At 34.5% G+C, this 27,476-nt stretch overlaps 1 protein-coding gene across 7 annotated transcripts in view; it reads right to left on the bottom strand.

Moving 5' to 3' along the window:
* Positions 1 to 27,476, bottom strand: part of NBEA (neurobeachin) — a 731,576-nt gene that overhangs the window by 310,085 nt on the left and 394,015 nt on the right. For all 7 annotated transcript variants that reach the window (XM_055244143.2, XM_055244145.2, XM_063619313.1 and 4 more), the window contains 2 exons: positions 10,878 to 10,986; positions 7,809 to 7,975 (listed from right to left, as the gene is read on the bottom strand). In XM_055244143.2, coding sequence (XP_055100118.2) covers positions 7,809 to 7,975; positions 10,878 to 10,986 — 276 coding nt within the window. The remainder of the gene's footprint in view (positions 1 to 7,808; positions 7,976 to 10,877; positions 10,987 to 27,476) is intronic.

Here is a 27,476-nt window from a genome sequence, read left to right as displayed (position 1 = left end):
AGTGATATATCACAGTTAATTTCAATACAGATAACAACAACAAAATATGGGGAAGCAGTGTTAAAAAAGATAAGAGAAAGCCAAGGGATGCTACAGAAAAAGGTGACATTTGAACTCAGCTATAAATAAGGTGACTATATTTTCCTATTTATCCTGCATATTTGTGTTCACATAACAGCCAGACTGGTGTTGTTAAAACACAAATCAGATCATGTTTTTCTCCGGTTCAAATCCTTCTTTGCTTTTCTTTTTTTTTTTTTTTTTTTTTTTTTTTTATTATACTTTAGGGTTTTAGGGTACATGTGCACAATGTGCAGGTTTGTTACATATGTATCCATGTGCCATGTTGATTTCCTGCACCCATTAACTCGTCATTTAGCATTAGGTGTATCTCCTAATGCTGTCCCTCCCCCCTCCCCCCACCCCACAACAGTTGCTTTTCATGCTACTTAGGATAAAGTCACAAACCCTTAACGTGATCGAACAGGACTTTAAATCATCTGGCTCATGTTATTCTCCAGCCTCCTCTCAAGCCACTACCCCCAATATTCACTAAGCTCCAAACTACCCTCCTTTTTGTTCATTTTGTTTTTTAAGCCCAGAGTCTTTGTAATATTTCTTTTCTGAATGATTTACACTGCACCCTTTGCTAAAGACGCGCTACTCGTCTTTTTACTTAAACAGAGCTTCTTCAAACAATTCTCTCCTCACTCCCTAATCTAAAATAAAGCTCCTTTGTTTTATTTGCTCCTTCAAAGTACTTGGCACTTTTCTATCCTATCATTTGCCAAAGTTTTATATCTTTTATTTCCATAATTTTTTTTTTTTTTTGAGATGGAGTCTTGTTCTGTCACCCAGGCTGGAGTGCACTGGCACAATCTCGGCTCACTGCAACCTCTGCCTCCCAGGTTCAAGTGATTCTCCTGTTTCAGACTCCTGAGTAGCTGGGATTACAGGCACACGCCACGATGCCCAGGTAATTTTTATATTTTTAGTAGAGACAGGGTTTCACCATGTTGGCCAGGCTGATCTTGAACTCCTAACCTCAAAGTAATCTGCCCACCTCGGCCTCCCAAAGTGCTGGGATTACAGGTTTGAGCCACCATGCCTGGCCTATTTCTGTAATTATTAATTCAATATCAATCTCTTGTACTAGACTATAAGCTCAGTTGGGGAGAAAATATATCTGTTTTGCACAAATAGGAGCTCAAGAATTATGTTAAGGCCAGGTGTGGTGGCTCACTCCTATAATCCCAGTACTGTGGGAGGCCGAGGCGGGCAGATCACTTAAGGTCGGAAGTTCAAGACCAGCCTGGCCAACATGGTGAAACCCCGTCTCTACCAAAAATATAACAAAATTAGCTGGGTGTGGTGATGCATGCCTGTAATCCCAGCTACTCAGGAGGCTGAGGCAAGAGGATTACTTGAACCTGGGAGGCAGTGGTTGCAGTGAGCCGAGATCGTGCCATTGAACTTCAGCCTGGGTGACAGCATGAGACTCCATCTCAATTAAAAAAAAGAATTATCTGTTGATAAAATGAATAAAATCAACATATTACAACTATATATTAGAAGTTAAAGAGTGGTTAAGCAGACAGAAAATATTTTTAAAAGGCTCTTTGCAAAGAGCAGACTAACAGAAAAAAGAAGAGACTACTAACAAGCATTGGATATCTATTGTGTCTGACATTATATTAAGCATTTTGCACACAGTATTTCAATTTTTCATATTAACATAACCCAATTTAGTATTAACCCATTTTCTGAATGAGAAAAGGTGAGTGAGCATCAGGAAGGTAAAATCTTTGCTCAAAAGACAAGAAATCAACAAAAACAGCCATAAATGATAGACTGTATAAAGAAAATATGGTACATATACATGATGGAATACTATGCAGCCATAACAAAAAATGATCCTTTCCTTTGCAGGGACATGGATGGAGCTGGGGGCCATTATCCTTAGCAAACTAACACAGGAACAGAAAACCAAATACCACATGTTCTCACTTACAAGTGGGAGCTAAATGATGAGAACACATGGACATATAGAGGGGAACAACACACACTGGGGCCTACGACAGGGTGGAGGGTAGGAGGAGGGAGAAGATCAGGAAAAATAACTAACAGATACTAGGCTTAATTCCTGGGTGATGAAATAATCTATATAACAAACCCCCACACGTGTTCCTATGTAACAAACCTGCACATGTACCACTGAACTTAAAAGTTAAAAAAACAACAAAAAAGAAGAAAAACAAAAAAACCTCTTTGTTTGAGATTACACAGCTTACAAGTCATACAGCTTGTAAGTAACTGAGCTCTTAATGTTGATTATAAAGCTCAAATTCTATGTGGAAAGATTATTTTATCAAATCTAGCTTACATGCCATCTACACACAGTGCCACGATACACGTGTATGGAAATTTTCATGGATTCATGAATTTTTAAATTATGTGTTGTACAATTATTATATGCAGAGTTCTATGCACTGGGGATATACCAGTAAATGAAAGTCCATAATATCAGGTAAAAAATACTTAAACACAAAATTATATGCCAAGTGATAGGTGCTGTGAAGAAGATTAAAGCTTAGAAAATTCAGAGAGTGATGAAGGGAAAAATGTGGTGTGCAATTTTTGATAGAATGGTCAGAGAAATCCACTCTAATGAGGAAACACTTGTGCAAAGACCTATCTGAGTATATCATGCAGAAGGAACAGCATACAAAAGGAGGAAGTGCTTGGCCTGTATACAAAACAGACAGAGGCCAGGGTGGCTGTGGTGGAGTGAGCCATGGGCTGAGAAGATGCATGGCAGGATGTGAGGTCACACTTAACGGTGAAACACAAGAGATCAAAAGAATAGAGTTCATAGAAGACTGTCAAATACAGTTTAGAAGTTCAGTAGGATGAACTCCAAACAAAAAATCAACGGTCACTCTAATATGGAAGAATATTTTTCAGTTACTCCTAAGTATGACATAAATATTCTTACATGCACAGTTGTATTAATCCCATTGGATTAGCAATGGAAAATATGGCCACACATTTTTCTTGCATTTACAAGTTGAGAGCATTATTCTGTAGTAGAAACATACACTGTATAATATATAGAAGTTGATAATTTATACAAAAACCAAATCTGTAACATTCACAGAATAACAGCATTCAAAAGCAACTTTTGCTGTTAAAATATTTTCTTGTCTTTTTGAGGAACTTGTGACTCCAGTTAGAATATATAAACTTTTCTATGTAAAATGTTACTGGATTTGTAAACAACTGTTTTAGAGTGTTGCTGGCTCTAACACTTTGGTTTCATGCAGGGATAGGTACTTTTTAGCATTTAATAAAGTTAAATAAAATATAAAATTATTCTCAATGGACTAGCTTATTTTCTATTATTCCATGATAGGTATCGTCACTGAAAAAAGGGCATACACCAAGTATTTATTCACTAATTTATTCACAAATTTTTTGGTACCTACTATGCATCAGGGCTTATTCTAGGTGCTGGGGATACAATTATGGATAAAAGAGCAAAAAATCTATTACATTATGAAGCTTACATGCTATTGGAAAACAAAACAGTAAAAGTAATATATAAGTAAAATATATGAAATTTAAGTATCAAAGTAATAGATGTTGAAAAACAGGGAAATGCAATATAAAATATTTGGAGGAAGAGCAAAATTTTAGACAGAGTGGCTAGAGAATGATTTTTTTTTTGAGATGGTATCATTTGGAATTAAGGCCTGAAGAAAATGTAAAAGTTTGCCAAATGAATTTTTTTGGGAAAGCATTCTAAACAGAGCAAACATGACCTGCAAGAAAGAAGCCAGGGTGACTACAGCAAAAGGAACCAAGGGGAGAGTACTGGCAGAGGAGGTTGAAGAGTTAAGAAAGACTCAACCATGTAGGGCCTAATAAGTCACTATGAGATCTTCTTTTCCCCCTCAGTGAATGCTAAACCTCTGCAGCAAGTGTTCAAAGGAACTGTCTGCAATGATGGAAAGGTTCTGTGATAACTACTATGGTAGCCACCAGCCACATGTGGCTACCGAGTACTTGAAATTTGGCTAGTGCAACTGAGGCATCAAATTTCTAATTAAATTAAACTTTAATTAATTAAATTTGAATAGCCACACGACTAGTGGTTACAGTCTGGCATAGTACAGCTTTGGAGGTTTCTAAGCACAGGAGCAGACGGATCTACATTTTAATAAGAGTCACTCAAATGGTATTTCTAGTTCTAGATCCCTGAGGAATCGCCACACTGACTTCCACAATGGTTATATACCCAAAGGACTATAAATCATGCTGCTATAAAGACACATGCACACGTATGTTTATTGCAGCACTATTCACAATAGCAAAGACTTGGAACCAACCCAAATGTCCAACAACGATAGACTGGATTAAGAAAATGTGGCACATATACACCATGGAATACTATGCAGCCATAAAAAATGATGAGTTCGTGTCCTTTGTAGGGATATGGATGAAACTGGAAAACATCATTCTCAGTAAACTATCGCAAGGACAAAAAACCAAACACCGCATGTTCTCACTCATAGGTGGGAATTGAACAATGAGAACTCATGGACACAGGAAGGGGAACATCACGCTCCTGGGACTGTTGTGGGGTGGGGGGGGGGAGGGACAGCATTAGGAGATATACCTAATGCTAAATGACGAGTTAATGGGTGCAGGAAATCAACATGGCACATGGATACATATGTAACAAACCTGCACATTGTGCACATGTACCCTAAAACCCTAAAGTATAATTAAAAAAAAAAAAAAAAGAGTCACTCAGGCTGTTGTGCTGAGAATGGACTTTAGGAGGACAGGGGAAAAATATAAAAAGAATGACTATATATCATGCTGGTACAATAAGTCAAGTGAAATATAAAAATAATACTATATATCATGCTGGTAAAATAAGTCAAGTGAGAATGATGTGGCTTGGACTAAGGTGATCCAAGGTAATGGTGAGAAGCAGTCAAAGCTGGATATATTTTGTGGCAGTGTCAGTAAGATTTGCTGAAGGGCTCAATGTGGGATGTGTAAACAGTAGTCAAGGACAGAGCAACATTTATGGCCTCGGGAACAGTAAGAATGGAGTTGCCTTTGGCTGAGATGGAGAAAAACATAAGAGAAACTGGTTTGGAAGAAAATATTAGAAGCTCAGTTTTCATATGTTAGGTGTGAGACGACTATTAGATAATAAAGTAGAAGATGCCAAGTGGGCAGATGAATATACAGACCCGGCGACAGGAGAGATCTGGACTTGGAATAATAAATGTTGGAGTTATCAACATATTAGTAGTATTTTTAAATCATGGGACTAGATAAAATTGTCTAGAGAGTGAATAAGATAGAAAAGAGAAGAGGTCCAATGACTGAGCCCTATTAGTTAATCAAATACTAAGGAGGATTAAACAGAACAAAACCTATGCTTAAAGGTTTAGAGTTCAGTGACACAGTTAGTAAATGATCATAAAAATATTGTGTTTCTTTTTCAGATAGTTGGCAGTAGAAATTAATGTGCAGGAAAGAAGACACCTGCTCTTCTGAGGGCTCAGGCCACGCTTTCTGTCAATCTAATGAGATGTCAGAAAGGTTGACCAGCTAGCACAGGATGCATTTGACATGTTACCATATGACTGCTGCTATGGAGGTCACTGTCCTTTAGCTGTATTCTAATTACATAAGGAAATAATTAAAACCCAAACCATGTACTGCTTTATACAGCTAAGGCAATATCCTGAATCATACCAGCTGCGTTACTAGCAATATAATGTTACAGTCCTGACGACATCTAAGTAAGTATGAATAGATAAGCCCAATTCAGCTAACATAAAAAGGGAGACAGGGTCTGTAGATGGGGAAAATGCTCAGCTTATTGTTACTGTGTCTAATGGTGAAATTTTCTGTCAACTTGGCTGGGCTATAATGCCCAGTTGTTTGGTCAACATTAGTCTAACTGTTGCCGTGGAGGTATTTTGTAGATATGATTAATATCTACAGTCAGTTAACTTTAAGTAAAGGATATTACCCTCAAGAATGTGGGAAAGGCTCATCCAATCAGCCGAAGGCCTTAGCAAAACCTGAGGTTTTCCAGAGAAGAAGAAATTCTGCCTCAAGACTGTAACACAGAAATCTTGCCAGAGTTTCTAGCCTGCCAGCATGTCCTACAGATTTCAGACTTACCAGCTCCCATGATTGCATGAATAAATTCCTTAAAATAAATTTAGTTAATGAATATAAATATCTCTGGAGCATCCTGACTGATATAATCTGCCTCTATTTGTACAAGGAGTGTGATACTATGTAAGTTTTATTTAACCTCTTTCAGCTTTAGGTTCTTCCTGGTAAAATGGAGAATACCTCAATGTCACCCTTAAAAAAGATGTTCAAGGATAAAGGAAATAATCCACGTAAAGTTCTTAGTATGGTCCCTCACACACAACAAATAATAAATGTTAGAGGTCATGGGTTATTGCTATTTTTATGATAAATATCAAGTGTTGACTATTTTAAAGACATATGTTATAATTTTACCTTAAATCCAAAAATAATGAAGTTTTAAAAAATCTATCTTACACTCATAATCCCAGGAAGTTGGTTAAATACCATCCTACCCATATTCTAGGTGTTTTTCTCTAACAGAATCATTTTTTTTTTTTTTTAAGACAAAGTCTCACTCTGTCACCCAGGCTGCAGTTCTGTGACACAATCTCGACTCACTGCAACCTCTGCCTCCTGGGTTCAAGCAATTCTTGTGCCTCAGCCTCCTGAGTAGCTAGGATTACAGGCGCCCGCCACCACGCCTGGCTAATTTTTGTATTTTAGTAGAGATGGAGTTTCACCATGTTGGCCAGGCTGGTCTCAAACTCCTGACCTCAGGTCATCCACCCGCCTCGGCCTCCTAAAGTGCTGGGAGTTACAGGCATGAGCCACCGCACCAGGTCAACAGAATCATTTTTACCAAGGCTCTTCTTAGTAGTATCCCGTTTACATTTCACCAGCCAACTCTGTCAAACAGATTTAATAAACTCTGCCAAACAGAGGTTTAATAAAAACATTTAGTGGGGTCAAATAAAATAAAAATATAAAAAGGAAGAACATCAGCAATCTAAATATAGTGACCTGTTTCACTTCTAGTTTTCCAGAAAACTTCATTGTACAGATAACAACAACAACAACAACAACAAAAATAATTCTATGTCCACAAAACTTTAGGGAGAACATTTGTGATTTATAAACAACCAAATTTTAGTTTTAGTTGTACTATATTATCATAAACAATCATATTTGAGATGAAAATCTTCCCTTGGTAAGACTGAATAGAAAATTATGAAAGAAAACTTTTTAAAAGAACATATTACTTCTCTGTAGTATATGCTTATATATGCTTCTGTATAAAAAAGAATGATATAAATTTAATAAGTAGGAAGAGTTGACTCTAAAATATTCTTTTTTAAAAAGAGCCACTTCTTATACCTAAACATCCATGTTACATATGAGAGACAGTAGACTAAAATACTTGCCTAACCATATTTTGTATTATGTTGCGTATTATTATAAAGTAGAAATAGCTTCCACTGTAGCTACTATAAAAAGTTGAGATTTTCCCTTAAACTCTTCTGATGAAGAATTATTAAAAATTTCAGGGAAATTTTCAAGTAATTTTTTATATTTTAAATTATATTTTCTAAATGACTTAAATTTGTAGCCATATTTTTATTACCAACTATTATAATTAACCGATGAGTTATTATTTACTTAAATTTATGATAACTCACCTATGAGAAACTGCTCCCCAAGCACCGTGTTTATTTGTGAGAATATTGAGAATCTTCTGCTTCAGCTGATTTGCTGTTACATGATCTCGATGTTTAGCAGCACTGATAAGATGGTCACACATCTTTTCTTCCTCTCTTCTATCAGCAGCATACTGGGCACACTGTGACTATAAAGAAATACAAACGATGCATAACAATAAACTTTTTACCACGTATAAGTAAGGATGATATACATTTAAGTTAAAGGGTAACAGGAATTCAATTTTTTAAAACTCAAATAATGTAATCTTTTGATATTTTGTTCTAAAGAATACATATAGTCACCTTTCAAACATAAAAATGTGCCCTTTCTGAAGTATATGTAAAATAATTTGAATAATATTGAAGCAATTAAAGACTCATGTTTTCTTCCAATTCTGAGAATCTAATTTTCATGTATTTTAGAAGCACAAATATTTACTATAAATGTAAACCTACTTGTTTATCAAGCCAATATAGTACACCTCACTTAAGAGGTATGTTCCTGATAATTACATATGAATCAAAAATCTGTCATCTAATTTATAGTTTTCCATTTCATGAATGGTAATGTGATACAGAAGAAAACGTAGTCATTTAGGAATTCAGTAGACCTGGATTTTAATTCACAAAATATGCAAACTCCATGTATTTTAATGTACTCAGTTTCATATTTGTAAATGAGGAGCTGAGACAAGATTTTTTTCTATGATCCCTCCACATTCTTAAAATGTAATGTGTTCAAAGGGTTTCATGAGAACTACCGTATTCTTACCTCCCTTTTCCCATAATTATCAGTTGTCATGTCACCTATCTGACATGTATTCATTCTTATATTTGTTAGCAACACTGCTATCAATGGATCATTTTTTTGTATTAAAATATTTAATGTAAACATGAAGAGAAATATTTAATTATAAATTTGATTCTTTTTATTGTAGTTTTTATACAGAAAACTACAATAAATATACAGAGTGGTGTGACTATAACTTTTAACATTAATAAACGTGTAATACAAGTAATAAAACTAGGAAGAAAAAGGTCTCATACATCTGATAAAATAAATAGAACTAGTTCACATTCATCATTACTATGCAAAAATCTATTTCATGGAAGGTACTTGAACATATTCCTCCCATTTATCTATTGATATACACTACTACCACAAGTAATCTCTTCTGGAGAAATAACCCTACAGTAATCTAAGAAGGATTAATTCATTTTCCAATTTATCTTTTTGTACAGGGAATCACCAATTAGTACAATGATCTGCCTCAGTAATGAGGTTAATATTTCATTAGCTCATTGGAGAGTAAAATTAAATTTTCATTTTTCTTCCTTAACAATTACAGTAGTTAACTAAAAAAACTTAACTGTTAAGTACCCATCTAAAATCAAATATACTTTTCCTAATTATAGGCTGATATGGGGGATAGAAAAATTCCTCAAAAAGTTCTAGCAAAATGTCATGACTAGTAAAATCTTTTACAATTTAAAAGGGATATGTTTGTGTAAACTACACACACACACACACACACACACCCCAATAGCTCTAACCCAAAAAGGAGAAATATAAACATTTCAGGTTAAAAAAATAAGGTACAATCATCAAACAACATTGGCAATATAATCAAAATTACATTTACATTAATATTATATTTTATGTATATAAAATCTAAAAAACACTAAGTCTTCATGTCTCCTTGGAAACCTCTTATCACCTTGGGAAGATGACCCATAACGAGAGTAATCTCATTCCTAAGAGTGAAAAATTGGTGTGTGTCGGGTGGGGGATAAAAATATTGTTATTTCAGTACATAAAACACAAATGTATGTAAGTACAAAAACAGATACACAGCCTATGGGTGGTATTATAAAATTTCTTTGTGATGAGAGGCCAATTAGGCAAAATGTCTAAAAGGACTCCTTAGGGAATCACTAACAACAACAAAAAAGGTTGAGAAACACTGCCCGTGGCTTAATGTCACCTTGGTTAAACGTCTTAAAGCTCATAACTAATATCTAGCCACTTGAAAATCTATTTTAAATGTTTTCACATGACAAATATTGATCTGCTTATATCCTCACAAAATATCTTGATTTTCTTAGTGGAAATACAAGAGACTCAAAACTGATCCTGCAGGGAATTCAGTTGAGATTCCAAATCTTATTTACTAATATGAAACTTCATTTTGATAAACACTTAAAGATCCAAAGTTTAAAATATCTGGTATCTTTTTCAGAATACGGTTGTTGCAATTTCACAAGACAAGTGGCTGCTTGTCTTGTGCCTCTTCCGACCAAATGAAGCAGAGGTCATGTGTTTGAAAGCAACAGTGGCTATTTTCCTGTCTCATGCTTTTCAGCCAGCTAGGTCAGAGATCACCAGACCTAGTCTATCAACTTGTATGACTCACAGAGCTGCTTTACTGAGATAAAAACCTCATCAAAACTAGAATTGTGGGCTCTGATTTCTAGCTACACCATACTTGTTAGCCTGCTGTATCAGGAGAATAAATTGGTGGGTCATTTATTACTTCCAAGTCCAACTAAGCCAAACACCAGGGCACATAAATATTTCTGGGACCTATTTTGTCTTGTAAGTGGAATAAACTGAAATAATAAATAACTGTTATATATAAAACATATAAATTGAAAGATTTTTTTGAATCTTATATGAGTTTATTCATATAACTGTATCATATACTCATATCTACCTATTGGTGTGTAAATCTCTGCTAGCTTAAAATAACTAAAATTGTTGCATTATAAATTATTTTTTGCATTTACTCTCTTGAGTAGGTTAGAATAACTTCAGTCTACCAAATGGTTAGGCATATATAGGGCGGAAGGAATGTTTTCATGCTGTAAATGGGGTGAAAATAAATTAGTATTCTGTGTTTGACATTTACTAAAGCTTTTAAAAAACAGGAACAGAAATGCCTTCAGTGAAATTTTCCTTTCAAAAAAACCTTCTTATGTAAGGTCACAGATAGGTGATTTTTGGCTTATCATAGAAAGGCAGAATTTAGTCTACTCCCAAAACCTTACCTCAAACTCTGCATGTTTATGTACATCCTCGGCTCTTTGTCTGTTCAAAATAAACTCAGCTTCATTTGCAACACGAACTATATGGTCCTTCATAGCATGGCACAGTAATCTAAAAAGAAAAATACCTTTAGAAATATTATTCTTAATAGCTTTGGTTAGTCCATTTTTTTCAATAATCAGATTTCAATACTTCAAATATATATGTTTTAGATAAAGCTAGATATAAAATTAATATATTTTAAATTATGATTCAATAAAATGTGAAATATACAAAGATGCCATAAAACTGTTGCACCAATTCCTCTGTTAAATAGTGCATCTTGTGAATCAGCAATTCAGTTAGTTCAATTAAGATAGGTTACTCAAAAATAAAAAATTTTGGTTGGAGTGTTTTCAAATGGTTATACAACAGAAGTCACTATGTTAGAGGTAATTTTTCACAGATAAGTTCAATGACCACACTTTAGGAAATCAACAGACTAGATTCTTACTTTATTTTTATTTTCTTATATTGTATCTCAATAAAATTTTTAAAAATATAGGATACCCAGTTAAATTTGAATTTCAGATAAACCATGTAGATTCTTACTTTAAATAATGCAGATGATAGGACTAAATGACATCTAAAATTCTTTTAAATGCTGAGATTCCAAATTCTAATATGGAACTACAGTTAAAGTTCAACCATAGAGCCGACATTTTTAACTACAGAAGTTACTTATTTAGAAGATTCGAATTATTTTTAAAATGTGTAGTAACATTTTACAGTGAAAAGCCTCTCACTATGTCCCCTAGTCACCAAATTTTCAACCTCAACAGGTACCCACTGTTATGCCTGGGTGTGTTTCAGAGACTTCTAAAATATATAAATAAAAATACAAATATATTCTTTTCCCACACTTCCTAACACTGATAATTATTAGTACATTATACAGTCTGTTCTTTACCCAGCTTTTCTCACATAGAAATGTATCTTGGAGATCTTTTCACATGGACACACAGGGAGCTTCTTCTAACTTCTTTTATAACATGTGGCAGAGATTACTTCCAAAGACGGCTGCAACAACATTTCCCATCCCACATGCTCTTTTGCAGTGTGACTTTGTCATCAAAAAATGGAGACTTTTTCTACTCCTTGTCGATCTGGGCTTGCCCTGTGACTTCCTGTGAGCCACAGAATACAGCAGAAGTGATGCTATGTGACTTCTGAGGCTAGGACATAAGATGCCAGGCAGCTTTTGATTTTTTCTGAACTCTCTCATCTGGAGTCTGTTGCTCCCCTGAGAGAAGCCTACATCGCACGGAGCATGTTGAAGAGCACACAATTGCTCGGGCTCTCAGGCCTAGATGAGGTCTCAGCCCAAAGTAAGTCACATTCAGGACACTGCAGACCCAGGCAACTCCACATGGAGCCAGAGAGAACTGCTTAGCTGAGCCCAGGCAATGAGAATTGTAAGAAAAAAACTGATTACTGATTTAAGCCACATGATGATGATGATGATGGAGGAGATGGAGGAGGAAGAGGAAGAGGAGGAAGAGGAGGAAGAGGAGGAAGAGGAGGAAGAGGAGGAGGAGGAAGAGGAGGAGGAGGAAGAGGAGGAGGAGGAAGAGGAGGAAGAGGAGGAGGAGGAAGAGGAGGAGGAGGAAGAGGAGGGGAAGATAATATTGTTTATAATAACTAATATCATTTTGCTTTTCACTGTGTCAATTAAAAACAATGATTTGGCCTTTTTGTGTCTTCTTCAATTTTTTTTGCAATAAGTAATTACTGCATATTAAAAAAATATATTTAAAAAGCTACCTTCAAGTCTTTCTGGGTTTTCCTTAAAGGGCAAGCTTAAGAAGTGCTTTCAGTTCCTTTATCTATGTCCTTTTTAAATTTCATTCTATTCCTCATATTCCTTCATTGTCCAGTTTGTCTTTCTGGGGATTTTAATCAGGAGTACTATTTCAATGACAGCATTACTTATTTTCACTGCTCATTAATGAACTATGTCAACTTTTTTTTTGCTCAAGTTTTCATAAATATAAATCAGATGGGAATAGGTTTAACTTTGTTTTAATTTCTGTACTTACTAAATACTAAGTCCTAGTAATTCCTCCTATATTCTTCGCTATATCATGTCTACCTGTGGCAAACTTTCTTCTTTACTGATACATAAATATAAGCAGAAGAAACAAAATATCATTATGTATTCTGATATTTCTAATTTATTGTTTAACCATAATTTTAAAAGCCTACATATGTCTCTGAGGTGAGTGTGACTATATTGGATTTATTTGTTCTTTCTAATATCAAGGTTGAATTACAAAACATGAAGTTTTAGTATCTTTCCACCAAATTACTTGCAATGTCTTTGTGGCATCTTCCATAAAAACCGACAGGTGAATGGTTCTTTTATTTTAGGGTAGTAATGTAAATACCGAGCAACACTGAATTCAAGATAGTTCTCAGTAGAAATCCGTCTAAAATCCATGTCTGCTCAGATATAGATTTAATCACTCCTTGATGAGATTTAGGTTAAACAACTAACTACTCTGTCACTCTAGGACCAGCAGGAATGGTTCTGACAGTATGACAGCGGCACCAGTAAAATCTTGCATAGCAGCAGGATAGGTGCGGATATTTCCTAGATGCATGGAGCAGCAATCTCTCCAATCTGTTGAGGGGGACATACGCACATTCTAATGGGAAAGTTGTCTAGTTTTCAGTCTAAAAGTTAACCACAACACAAATTATTAAAAGAATACAAAGGTTATGGAAATCTGTTAGATGTGACAATACTTAGGAAAAAAGATAAAAACTCCTCTGTACATCATGTTGGAGGGCAAACAAACATACAGTCTTACTCACTGAGGGAAATGGAAAATTAAAAGAAGCTAAAAAAGAATATCATATAAACTCTGATTATTAACTTTTGATCATATTATCAGCCTGCATTTTGTAGAGAGGCTTCAAAAGAGAGATGTGATATTAGAATATTCCGTTCAATGGCTTTGTCTAGAGCATGCTGAAGGCTGAAGAAAGCCAGGAAGAAATCTAATATGTGCAAATTAGTGCAGATTAGAAAACTTAAATAGATTAACAGGAGACAGCAGGAAGGGAAGGGCACACGGTCTGGCTGGTTAATACATATCATTCCCAGGAGCAAAGCAGTGGATTAGCCAAGCAAAGAAGCATGGCTGTGGGGGTGGAGGCTTTGTAACAAAAGACTCCTGTCCTCAGATACACCAAAGAAATTGTATCAGTTTTCCAAAGTCTGTTCCCCTATCTTGAGCATTTATGAGTTCTGCCAACTGATCTATGCTGTTTTATTTACAGGAGGAGAAGGTATCTTTCCATGACTCTTGCCACCAATCTGAATGACACCATTACCTACATGGAAAACATTGATCACAGCAGCTCACAATTCTGTGACTGATTAACTCAAAAGATCTTCAAGTCTCCCTTACTTCAGCAAATAAATCCAATGGCCATAAGTAGCTTCATTTCACAAATCGTTATGCTTTAAGTCTACTCTCAGATCATGATCTCCTATCCTTGCTGCTCTGTTTTCTCTTCTGCTTAAAAATTCACTTCCTTTTGCATCCATCTGGGATCGCACAATTCCATGTTTTAACCACTCTCTTGCCAACACCTTCACTTAATTCCTGATCTACCTGCTGTACTGGAGTTAAAGATGTGTGACCCTGGGTTAACACACTGGTCTCCTTCCTTAGTCTTACATCTAGACTGCTAAGGAAAGTAACAAAATGAATTTTCACTGAGGATAAAATCTATATTTCTTTTTCACAGTAAAGTTGTTTTTAACTCAGGTTTTGAGAGGTGACACGAATGTCTTTACTATCCTAAGCCCACTCACTTAAAAATAATAGTATATGTAAATATATAAATAAATAAATAAACCACTCTGCTGCACTTGGTATTTATCAATCTCCTGCTTCTTTAACTAATTATTTTATCTCACATATGTATATATGCCAAAGCAATATGTTGTTCAGATTGCTTGTGAGTTTTACAAATAAAACTGCAGGTTTTCTGTAGATACTGTTTTTTAAATTAAAATAGTTTAAAATTCTCTTCTATTCCTAATTTGATAAGAGTATTCTTTCTAATCATGAACGTTACTGACCTTTACTAGATGTCTGCACCTACTAAGATGATCGTAAAAGTTTTCACTTTTAATGTGATAAATGAATGACATTCTTAGAAATTTTTAAAATGATGAACAACTTCTGCATTCATGGGATAAATTTCCCTCATCACCGTCTTCGAGTTTGCCCCACAAACACGTTATCTTTTCATACACAGTTGAATTGAGTTCTGCTAATATTTTAATTAGAACTTACAGATCTATATTCATAAGGGAGATTGGCGTGTGATTTTCCTTTCTCCCACACATCTTGTTTGCTCTTATAATTAAGATCACACAGGCCTCAATGAACGATCTGGATCATTCCCTATCTCTGATCTCTAGGAGTTTGTGTAAGTTTGTAACAGAGTTTTACTTGAACATTTGGCAGACTATTCCTGTAAACTATTTGGGCTTAGAGTTTTCTCTACAGGAAGAAATCTTACTGATTAACTTCTTTTCATACTTAAAGAACTATTTAGGGTTTTGTTCCTTCTTTTTCAGTTATAGGAAGCTGTATATTTTCTAGGAGATTGCTCATTTCATTTAAATTTTAATTTTAATGGCCTGATGTTTCGATAGCACTTCCATTTTCTTTTCTAATTAGTTTTGGCTATAATTATGTCTCCTTTTCATTCTGTGTGTTCACTATTTGTGTTGTTTTATTTTGTTCTTAATCAATCTTAAGAGAGTTTGCTCATTTATTATTATTAGTTAATGAATAAACATTTATCTTTGTTAATCTTCTCCACTGTATCTTATTTTTCTATTTTGCTGATTTCTGTTAGACTTCTTTATTATTAGCTTTCTTCTACTTTGTGAAGGGGTTCTGTTATTTTCCTAACTTGGACATTTTTTTTTTTTTTTTTGCAGTTAGAGATTTAGTTCATTAATTTTAGGCTTTTCTCTCAAGTAATAAGCTTTTACGCAAATAGATTTATCTACAAGTTTAATTTTCCTTACATTCTATAAGTTTTTGTATTTAGTATATCTATTATTGTTTAGTCTAAATACTTTTTATGTTTCTTTGAAATATAAGTTATTTAAGTGTTCAAAATTCTTCAGCAGTAATGAGAATATTTTAATATAACTTTTTGTTCTCACCTTCAAATATAAATTTACACTGGTCAGATATCATGGTATTGATAGCACTAATTCTTAAAATCTGATTAAGACTTGTGTTATGATCTATGTCAGCAGTTCCCAACCTTTTTGGCATCAGGGACTAGTTTCACGGAAGACAATTTTTCCATGGGCCAGCGTGGGTGGAAGGGCATGGTTTTGAGATGATTCAAGCACATTACATTTATTGTGTACTTTATTCCTATTATTATTACATTGTAATATATAATGAAATAATTATAGAACTCACCATAATGTAGAATCAGTGGGAGCCCTGAGCTTGTTTTCCTGTGACTAGATGTTCCCATCTGGGGGTGATGGGAGATAGTGACAGATTATCAGCCATTAGATTCTCATAAGGAGCATGCAACCTACATCCCTTGCATGCACAGTTCACAATAGGGTCCATGCTCCTATGATAATCTAATGCTGCCACTGTTCTGACAGGAGGCAGAGCTCAGGCGGTGATGCCAGCAATGGGAAGTGGCTATAAATATAGATGAAGCTTTGCTCTCTTGCTAGTCATTCACCCGCTACTGTGCTGCCTGGTTCCTAACATGCCAAGGACTGGTATTAGTCTGTGGCCCAGGGATTGGGGACCCCTGAAGCATGTGATCAGATTTTACACATGTTACATGTTTGCTTGAGAATAATATGTACTCTCTATGACTGGATGAAAAGTTCTATATATCAATAGTATCAAATGCTAATTATGTTATTCAAATTTTGTATATATTCACTGAATTTTTTTGTCTCCTGGATATTTTGATAACTGAGATAGGAGTGTTGAAATCTTCCACAAAGATGACAGATTTGTCATTTTCTCCCGGATGTTTCATCACTTTTTGCTTTACACATTTTGAGGCTATTTATTTGAAATACATGAATTTAGGATGGTAGCATCTTACTTAAGAAAATTCAACTTTTCTTACTCATACAACTTAGTTCTTCACTAACAATTTTTCCCTTGAAATATTTTTAAAAATATCAATATAGCTATGTCAGCTTAGTTTTTTGATTAGTGCCCAGTATATATTTTTCTATCTTTTTACCTTCAACACTCTTTTGGCTTTAGGTATGCCTTTAGTAAATGGAACTCACCTGGAGTTTTAATCATATCTGATAAATTTGGTTTTTAACTGGAAATCATAGTCTTTTTATATTTATTGTGCTTATTGATATATAATGTACTTAATTCCAGCCCAATACTTTAAAAATCTTCCATTGGTCCCAGTTTTTTAATGCTTTTTATTGGGGTGGGGAGGGGTTGGGGATAGAAACTTTAGTTTTGATTCCATCTTTTTTACTCCTTACTGATTGGAAATGTATTTATTCTATTCTTTTCATTGCTATGCTTGGGCTTTTACCAGGTATAGTTAACTTAAATAAGTATGAAGTTAAATAACATCATAAGCCTCTTCTACAACAATATTATGTAATAATCCCTTCTAACTTACAAGCTATTGCCCAGTATTGTCCAGTTCAAACTCACATATTACATATCATTAGCCCTTTATAAAGACAATTTCTACGTAGATGTACACACATTTACCAATTTGTTTGCATACTTTTCTCCTTGTATAGTTTTGTCATTATGAGATTTTCTTATTTTATCCTAACATGCATACATTTTAAGTTTCTTAGTTGCTGTTCTCTCAGGGATAAACTATCTAAAACTACGGTTATCGCTAAATGTTCATTTCATGCTAATTTTTAAAAAGTATTTTTAAAATTGAGATATATTTCACATAACAAAATCCTCTCCATTTAAAAATGTACACTTTAGTGGTTTTTAGTATACTCACTATCTTGTGCAACCACAAACTATATAAGTATAGATCCTTTTTATCATTCTGCAAAAATCCTTATACTTATTAGTAGTTAGTCTCAATTTCCTCTTCCTCCTTTCTTCTGGTAAGTACTACTCTCTATTCTGTTTCTATGGATTTTCCTATTGTAGACTTTTCATTTAAATGGAATCATACAATATGTGTCTGGCTTCTTTCAGGTAGCACAATATTTTCCAGGTTCATCCATGTCAAGTATGAGTACCTTATTCCTTTTAATTGGTGAACAATATCCCATTTTATGCATATATCATAGTTTGTTTACCAACTCACCAGCTGATGAACATTTGGGTTGTTTCCACTTACAGGCAATTAGGAATTATGCTATTATGAATAGTTTTTGGTGAACATATGTTTTCAATTCTCTTGAGGATGTATCTACAGATGAAATTGCTGGGTCATATGGTAACTCTATGTTTAACTTGTCGAGTAACAGCCAAACTGTTTTCCACAGTGGCTGTACTATTTTACATTCTCATCAACAAAGTATGAGGGTTCCAATTTCTGTGAATCCTGGCCAACACTTGTTATTGTCTGTTTTAAACATTATAGCCATTCTAGTGAATATGAAGTGGTATCTTATTGTGGTTTTGATTAGCATTTCTGAGAATCTTTTCATGTGTCCATTGGCCATCTGTATATCTTCTTTGGAGAAATGGCTACTTATATCTTCTACTCATTTTTAAATTGGGCCATTTGTCTTTTTATTATTGAGTTGTAAGGGTTAGTTCTATATTCTGGAGATTAGACTCTTATAAGACACATGATTTGCAAATATTGATTTCAATTCTGCTGTTACATTTTCACTATCTTATAAATGAATGTCTTTTGACACACACAAGTTTTAAATTTTGATGACTATCAATTTACTTTTTTTTTTTGCTTGTCCTTTTGGTGTCATATCTATGAAAACCATTGGGTAATTCACGGTCATGAAGATTTTTAACTATGTTTCCTTCTAATAGTTATAGTTCTCACATTTGGGTCTTTCATGCATTTTGAATTAATTTTTTCATAGGGTGTAAGGTTGGAGACTAGATTTGTTCTTTGGCCTGTTGATATCCAGTTGTTCCAGCACCACTGTTGAAATGACTGTCCTTTCAACAACGGTAAGGACAGTCATTTTGAAAAGCCTTGGCAACCTTGTTGAAAATAAATTGATCATAAGTATATGGGTTTCTTTGTGGACTCTCAATTCTATTAAATTTGTCTGTAAGACTATCTTTATCTAGTACCACACTGTTTTGATCACTGTAGTTTTGTATTAAGTTTTGAAATTAAGAAGTATAAGTCCTCCAAATTTATTCTTTTAATATAGGTTTCGTTATCCTATGTCTCTTGCAATTCCATATTATTTTAGAATCAGCTTCTTCATTTCTGAAAAAAGACAGCTAAAATTTTGATAGAATGCATTGACCTTATATACACATTTGAAAAGTACTGTTATCTTAAAATTATTAACTTTTCCAATCCATTAAAACCTGGGAGGTATTTCCACTTATTTATACCCTCTTTAATTTCTTTCAACAATGTTTGAAAGAAATTCAATAATGTTGTGGTTTTTGATGGACAAGTGTTGATATTCTTTGGCTAAATTTATTCCTTTTTTAAAAAAAAGTTTAATTGTAATAAAATACATATAATACAAAATTTACAGCATTTAATTGTACAGTTCAGCAGTACTAAACACATTTTCATTGTTTTGCTACTATCACGAATATCCATTAACAGAACTTGTTTCATTTTGTAAAATCTAAATTCTTTACCTATTTAGAAATATTAATAATTCCCCATTACCTGCTTCTCCATCCTCAGCCCATGGCCACCATCACCTCACTTTGTCTCTGTGAGTTTCACTACTCTAGGTACCTCACATAAGTGGAATCATGCGGTATTTGTCCTTTTATTACTGGCTTACTTTATTTAGCATCCATGTTGTAGAATGTGTTAGAATTTCATTCCTTTTTAAGGCTGAATAATATCCCATTGTATGTATAAAGAGCTCTGTTTACGCTTCACTTGTCAATGGGCATTTTGGTTGCTTTAACCTTTTAAGTACTGCAAATAATGCTGCTATGAACATAGGTGCACAAATACTACTTAGAGTCCCTACTTTTAAATCTTTTGGCAACATAAGCAGCAGTGGAACAGCTGGATAATATGGCAATTCTATTTTTAAATTTCTTAGGATATACAATGCTGTTTTCCATGGTGACTACTCCAATTTACCAACCCACCAACAATGTACAAGTGTTTCAGTTTCTCCATGTCCTTACAAATACTCATTATTTTCTAATTTTTTGATAGTGTCTAATATGGTTTGGATCTGTGTTCCCACCCAAATTGTATGTTGAAGTGTAATTTCCAATGGTGGAGGTGGGGCTTGGTGGGAAGTGACTGGATCATGGTGGTGGTTTCTCATGAATGGTTTAGAAATATTCCCTTGCTGCTGTTCTCATGATAGAGTGTGAGATCTCATGAACTTTGGTTGTTAAAAGTGTGTAACACCTACCCCCATCTCCTGCTCCCGCTTCTGCCATGTAAGACATGCCTGCCCCCACTTCACCTTCCGCCATGATTGCTTGTTTGTTTCCTGAGGCCTCCCAGAAGCCAAGCAGATGTCAGCATTATGCTTCCTTTACAGCCTGCAGAAGAGCCAATTAAACCTCTTTTCTTTATAAATTATCCAGTCTCACGTATTTCTTTATAGCAATGCAAGAACAGACTACTACAGTGCCCATCCAAATGGTTATGCAGCGGTATCTCATTGTACTTTTGATCTGCATTTCCATAATGACTACTGATGTTGCATTACTTAATATCACTGTTACATTTTGTTATTTTTGACTTTATTGTTAATGGAACCATCTTCTTAATTTTATTTTCAGGTGGTTCATTGTTAGTGTATAGAAATGCAATTGATCTTTGTATATTGATCTCATATCCTGCCATTTTGCTGAATTTGTTTATTAGCTCTAACAGGTCCTTTTTTTTTGGTAGTTTCTTTAAGGTTTGCTATATATAAGTCCTACCTTCTACAAATAGAGAGTTTTATTTCTTCATTTTCAATTTAGACAGTTTTTATTTTGTTTTCTTAATTAACTACCCTAGCTAGAACCTGCAGTATAATGTTGAATAGCACTAGTATTAGTGAGCATTGTTGTCTTCTTCCCTTAGGGTGAATACATTCAGTCTTTCATAAATAAGCATGACTTCATTGTGGGGTTCTTTGTTTTGTTTTGTAAATCTCACTTATCAGACTGAGAACGCTTCCTTCCATTCCTAATATACTGAGTATTTTTATCATCAAACAGTATTAAACTTTGTCAAATGATTTTATCTATTAAGATGTGATCATGTGTTTTTCTCCCAGTCATTTCAGCAATATGGTGTATTACGTTGATTGATTTTCATGTGTTAAACCAACTATAAATTCCTGGAATAAATCCCATTTAATCAATGTATATAATCCTTTCTTACATATTGCTGAAGTAGATCTGCCAGTATTTTGTTCAGGATTTTTGCATCCATAGTCATAAGATTCGTAGTTTTATTAACCTTTATTTAATAGCGTGGTAGATACCGGTTTGTTACTTTTCAAACGACTTTATATGGGTTTGGTATCATTCAGGGTAATACTCCCCTCATAAAATGAGTTAGTGTTTCATCCTCTTCTATGTTTTGGGAGAGTTTGAGAAGGACTGCTGTTGATTCTCTTTTGTCTCAAATGTTTGACAGCATTACCAGGGAAAACATCTGGTAATGAATTTTTCTTTGTTGGAAGTTTTGCTAAATTACTAACTCAAACTCCTTACTGTTATAGCAAAATTCAGATTTTCTATTTCATATTCAGTCAGTTTTAGTTTAGTGTTAGTTATGTTTCCAGAAATTTTTCCATTTCATGTAAGTTTTCTAGTATTGACACACAATGGTTTATAGTAAGTATTCCCTTATAATCTTTTTTCTTTCATTAAGGTCATTAATAATGTCCTACTTTCATTCCCGATTTTAGTAATTTGAGTCTTCTTTCTTTTTTTTCTAGCTAAAGTTTTTTCAATTTTGTTGGTCTTTTTAAAGGATCAACTTTTGGTTTTATTAAGCTTTATTACTTTCAAATTCTCTGCTTTATTTATACTTTAATTGCTATTTTTTCCTTCCTTCAGTCTGTTTTGGGAATAATTTGCTCCTCTTCTTGTAGTTTGTCCTGTTGGGGGCAGGGAGGTTATGTTAATGTTTTCTTATTTCCCCTTTTTAAAAGCAGTTACTTATAGTTATAAATTTCCTTCTGACCCCTACTTTAAATGCATCCCATGAGTTTTGATTTTTTTTCATTCTCTTCAAAGTATTATGTCATTTCTCTTGTAATTTATCCTTTAACCCATTGGTTATTTAGTAGTTTCCTGTTTAACTTCCACACATTTGTGACTCTTTCAAATTTCCTTCTCTTACTGATTTCAAATTCCAATCCATTGTGGTTGGAGAAGATAAAATGTATGCTTTCAACCTTTTCAAATTTATTGAGAATTGTTTTTTGGCCACATATAGTCTGTCCTACAGAATGTTTCATGTGCACTTGTGAAGAACATGTGCCTGCTACTGTTAAATGATATATTCTATAGATGGCTGGGAGGTCTAGGTGGTATATAATGTTGTTTCAGTCTAGGTGTTCTATCCATTATTCAAAATGTGATACTAAAGTCTCCAAGTCATGTATCTGAATTATTTATTTCTCCCTTTAGTTCTGTATGTTTTTGCTTAATATACTTTAGAGGTCTCTTGTTAAGTGCATATATTTTTAAAACTATGATATCTTATTGATGGATTCACATAATTAACATTATATAATGTCTTTATCACTGTAATGATTTTTGTATTAAAATATGGTTTGTGTGACATTAGCATAGTCATCCCTTCTTTTGAGGTCTATTTGTATGGAATATGTTTTAAAATCATTTTTCTGTCAACTTATTTGTGTCTATTAATCTGTTTCCTGTAGACAGCTTACAGTTGGATCCTTTTTATAAAATCCACTCCTCAATTCTCAGTGTTTTAATTGGAAAGTTCATTTCACTTACATTTAGTGCAATTACTGATTTATCGATAAGAAAGGATTTCTGCTACTTTTCTATTTGTTTTCTATATGTCTTATTTCTTCTTCCATTTCTTGCCTTCTTTTGTACTAACTAAATATTTTTTAGTGTAGCATTTTCTTTCCCTTGTTATTTCTTTTTAACCTTTAGGTTCAAGGGTATATGGGCATGTTTGTTATATGGGCAAACTGCATGTCACAGGGGTTTGGTGTATAATTTTGTCACCGGTGTAATGAGCACTGTAGCCGATAGGTATGTTTTCTGATCCTCTCCTTTGTCCCACCCTCTATCCTCATGTAGGCCGCAGGGTCTGCTATTTACCTCCTAGTATCATGTGTTTTCATTGTTTAGCTCCCACTTATAAAAGATAATACGCAGTATTTGGTTTTCTGTTCCTGTGTTAGTTTGCTTAGGATAATGGCCTCCAGCTCTATCCATGTTGTTGCAAAGGACATGGTTTCATTTTTTTTTAAGGCTTCATAATACGGTGTACATGTACTGTATTTTCTTAACCCAGTCTACCATTGATGGATATTTATGCTGATTCCATGTCTCTGCTACTGTGAATGATGCTGCAGTGAACATTTGCATGCATGTGTCTTAATGGTAGAACAATTTACATTCCTTTGGGTATATACCCAGTAATGGGATTGCTGGGTTAAATGGTAATTCTGTTTTAAGCTCTTTGAGGAAGTGCCACACTACTTTCCGCAATAGCTGAAATAATTTGCACCCCCACCAGCAGTGTATAAGCACATCTCTTTGACAAGTGGAACATATTTTAAAAACTTAATGTCTACGTTTAGAAAGTTCTAGGCAATGCATCCTCAAGCAGAGTTTCTATTGATTTGTTTTTTTGCTGTGTGTGGGTCATACTTTTTAATTTGTCTCCTTGCAATGACGTTTTGAGTATTATAATATGGCAACTCTTGAAATCTCATTCTCTCTCTTCCCTAGGATTTGTTGGTGTTGTTTTCGTTATCTGATGAGTGATCTTTCTTAACTAATTTTGTATGGTTTGTATTCTTTGTCATATGTGGCCACTGAAATCTGTGTTTCATTACCTTAGTGGTCAGCTAATAATTGAATAGAGATTTCCTTAAATTCCTGGATAGAAAAAACCTCCTAGATTTTCCTAAGAAACTCTGTGTAGGGACAGCCCTTCAATAATCAACCAGGCAGGTTTCAACTGTACCTTAGCATTCACTTCCTGTTTCCATATTGTAGCAAGGCCAGCAGAAGGTGAAAGCTTATGGCCTTCTTAAGTCTGTCCAGAGGATGCACATAGCCCCCGGCATGCAAATGGCCTTTTAGACTTCCATAAATATGTTAGAGCTTTTCAAAGCCCTTATGTACCCATTTCCAAGCTGTCCCTCCCAAACTTTTGGTTAATGCACTATTTGCCTAAACTCTTATCTTTTACCTAAGGCAGTAACATCTCCTAGGATGTTAATTAATTAACATTAATATATGTGTAATTAATTTACACAGATGTTTCCTGACTTATGAAGTTGTGTCCTAATAAACCCATCGTAAGTCAAAAATACTGTAAGTTGAAAATATATTCAATACACCTGACTTATCTAACCTAAGAAGTGAAAGATCTCGGTAAGGAAACTTATAATACATCGATGAAACAAATCAAAGAGAACATCAAAAAATGGAAGGATATTCCATGTTCATGGATTGAAAGAATCAACAGTGTTAAAATGACCATACTATCCAGAGCAATCTACAGATTCAATGCAGTCCCCATCAAAATACCAATGACATTCTTCACAGAAATAGAAAAAAACCAATGCTCAAATTTATATGGAATCACCAAAGACCCAGAATAGCCAAAGCTATCCTAAGCAAAAATAACAAAACTGGAGAAATTTCATTACCTGACTTCAAATTATATTACAGAGCTATAGTAACCAAAACAGCATGTTACTGGCATAAAAACAGATACATAGACCAATGAAACAGAATAGAGAACTCAGAAACAAATCCACACACCTACTGTGAACTCACTTTTGACAAAGGTGCCAAAGAAAGATAATCTCTTTAATAAATGGTGGGGGAAAACTGGATATCCATATGCAGAAGAATGAAACCAGACCCCTATCCCTCATCATATATAAAAATCAAATCAAAACGTATTAAAGATTTAAATCTATAAAATCAAACCATAAAACTACTAGAAGAAAACACTGGGGAAAATCTCCAGGATACTGGTCAGGCCAATGATTTCTGGAGCACTACCCCAAAAGCACAGGCACCAAAGCAAACATGAACACATGGGATCATATCAAGTTAAAAAACTTCTTCACAATGAAGGAAATAGTCAAAAAGTGAAGAGATAATCCATAAATTGGGAGGAAATATTTGCAAACTACCTATCTGACAAGGAATTAATAACTAGAATATATAAGGAGCTCAAATAACACTATTGGTAAAAATCTAATAATCCAATTAGAAATGGGCAAATAATTTGAACAGACATTTTTCAAAAGAAGACATACGAATGGCAAACAGGAATATGAACAGGTGTTCAACAACACTGATCATCAGAGAAGTGCAAACCAAAACTACAACGAGGCTGGGCACAGTGGCCCACGCCTGTAATCCCAGCACTTTGGGAGGCCAAGGTGGGTGGATCACCTGAGGTCAGGAGTTCAAGACTAGCCTGCCCAATAGGGTAAAACCCCATCTCTATTAAAAATACAAAAATTAGCTGGGCGTGGTGGTGGGCGCCTGTAATGCCAGCTACTCAGGAGGCTGAGGCAGGAGAATTCCTTGAACCTGTGAGTTGGAGGGTGCAGTGAGCTGAGATCATGCCATTGCACTCCAGCCTGGGTGACTTGGTGAGACTCTGTCCCAAAACAAACAAACAAGTAAACAAGCAACTACAATGAGATACTATCTCACGCCAGTTAAAATGGCTTTTATCTAAACTTTAGCAATATCAAGTGCTGGCGAGGATGTGGAGAAAAAGGAACCCTCATACACTGTTTGTGGGAATGTAAATTAGTACAACCCAGTAAGGAGAATGCTTTGGAGGTTCCTCAAAAAACTAAAAATATATCTACCATTTGATCTAGTAATCGCAGTGCTGGGTATATACTCCAGTGAAAGGAAATCGATCTACGGAAGAGGTATCTACACTCCTGTGTCTGTTACAGTACTGTTAACAGTAGCCAAGATTTGGAAGCATCCTAAATGTCCATCAACAGATGAATTGATAAAGAAAATGCAGTACTTGTACACAATAGAGTAATATTCAGCCATAAAAAAGAATGAGACTCTGTCATTTCCAACAATATTGATGTAACTGGAAGTCATTATTTAAATGAAATAGGCCAGGCACAGAAAAAGACAAACATAGCATGTTCTCACTCATTTGTGAAACCTAAAAATCAAAACAATTGAACTCATAGAGACAGAGAGTAGAAAGATGGTTACAAGAGGTTGGAAAACGTATTGAGGAGTTGGAGAGAAGGTAGGGGTGGTTAACGGTACAAAAAAATTAATTAGAAAGAATGAATAAGGCCTAATATTGAATAGCACAACAGGGTGACTATAATCAATAATAATTTAATTGTATATTTAAAAATAACTAAAAGTATAATTGTATTGTTTGTAACATAAAGGATAAATGCCTGAGGCGCTGGATACCCCATTTTCCATGATGTGATTATTATGCATTGCACACTTGCATCAAAACATCTCATACCCCACAAATATATACATCTACTATGTATGCACAAAAATAAAAAATTTTAAAAATCCAATTAACTAATTACCTCCATCTTTGTCTAATCTGATGAATCATCAATAAACATCTTTTTCCAACTTGTATTTTAAACATTCCACAAGTTTTTATTTTTCCATATCTTCTTCATTTTTAATGGTCTCTTTTTATTCATTCTACTTTGCGCTTTATTTTATTTCACAATTCTAACCTTTGCAGCCCTTAGAGATCTAAATTCTTTTTTCCCCCTTGGTGATTCTCAGGCATATTGGCTTTCAGTCTCATATATTTAGTCATTAAGTGTTTATCTATGGATGGTTTGTTTTTGTTTCTGGTGATAACAAGAAGAGTCCACCAGAAACATATCAACCTCTCTTAAGGATCTTGGCTTAGTCTGATAGTTCCAGGCTAGATTCTCTGCTTTACTTTTGGTGGCAGGTTTAAAATCCCAATGACGTGTTACTTTAGGTGTATATTGAGGGAATTCCTTCCCCTTGGGGCACTAATTTATAGTGGGAAGGGCTGGCCATGAAGGAGTCCTAACACTTTTAAGACTCATGATGCCTCAATGAGTGTACTCTATGTAGAATTTTAATATTCTCAACCACCAAGGTTTGTGAATTTTACCTCCATAATATACTTTTAATCTATTAATTCTTTCAAGTAATAAT

Source organism: Symphalangus syndactylus, chromosome 15, assembly GCF_028878055.3.
Source record: "Symphalangus syndactylus isolate Jambi chromosome 15, NHGRI_mSymSyn1-v2.1_pri, whole genome shotgun sequence".
Taxonomy (NCBI): domain Eukaryota; kingdom Metazoa; phylum Chordata; class Mammalia; order Primates; family Hylobatidae; genus Symphalangus; species Symphalangus syndactylus.
This window is presented reverse-complemented; position numbering and strand designations above follow the sequence as displayed.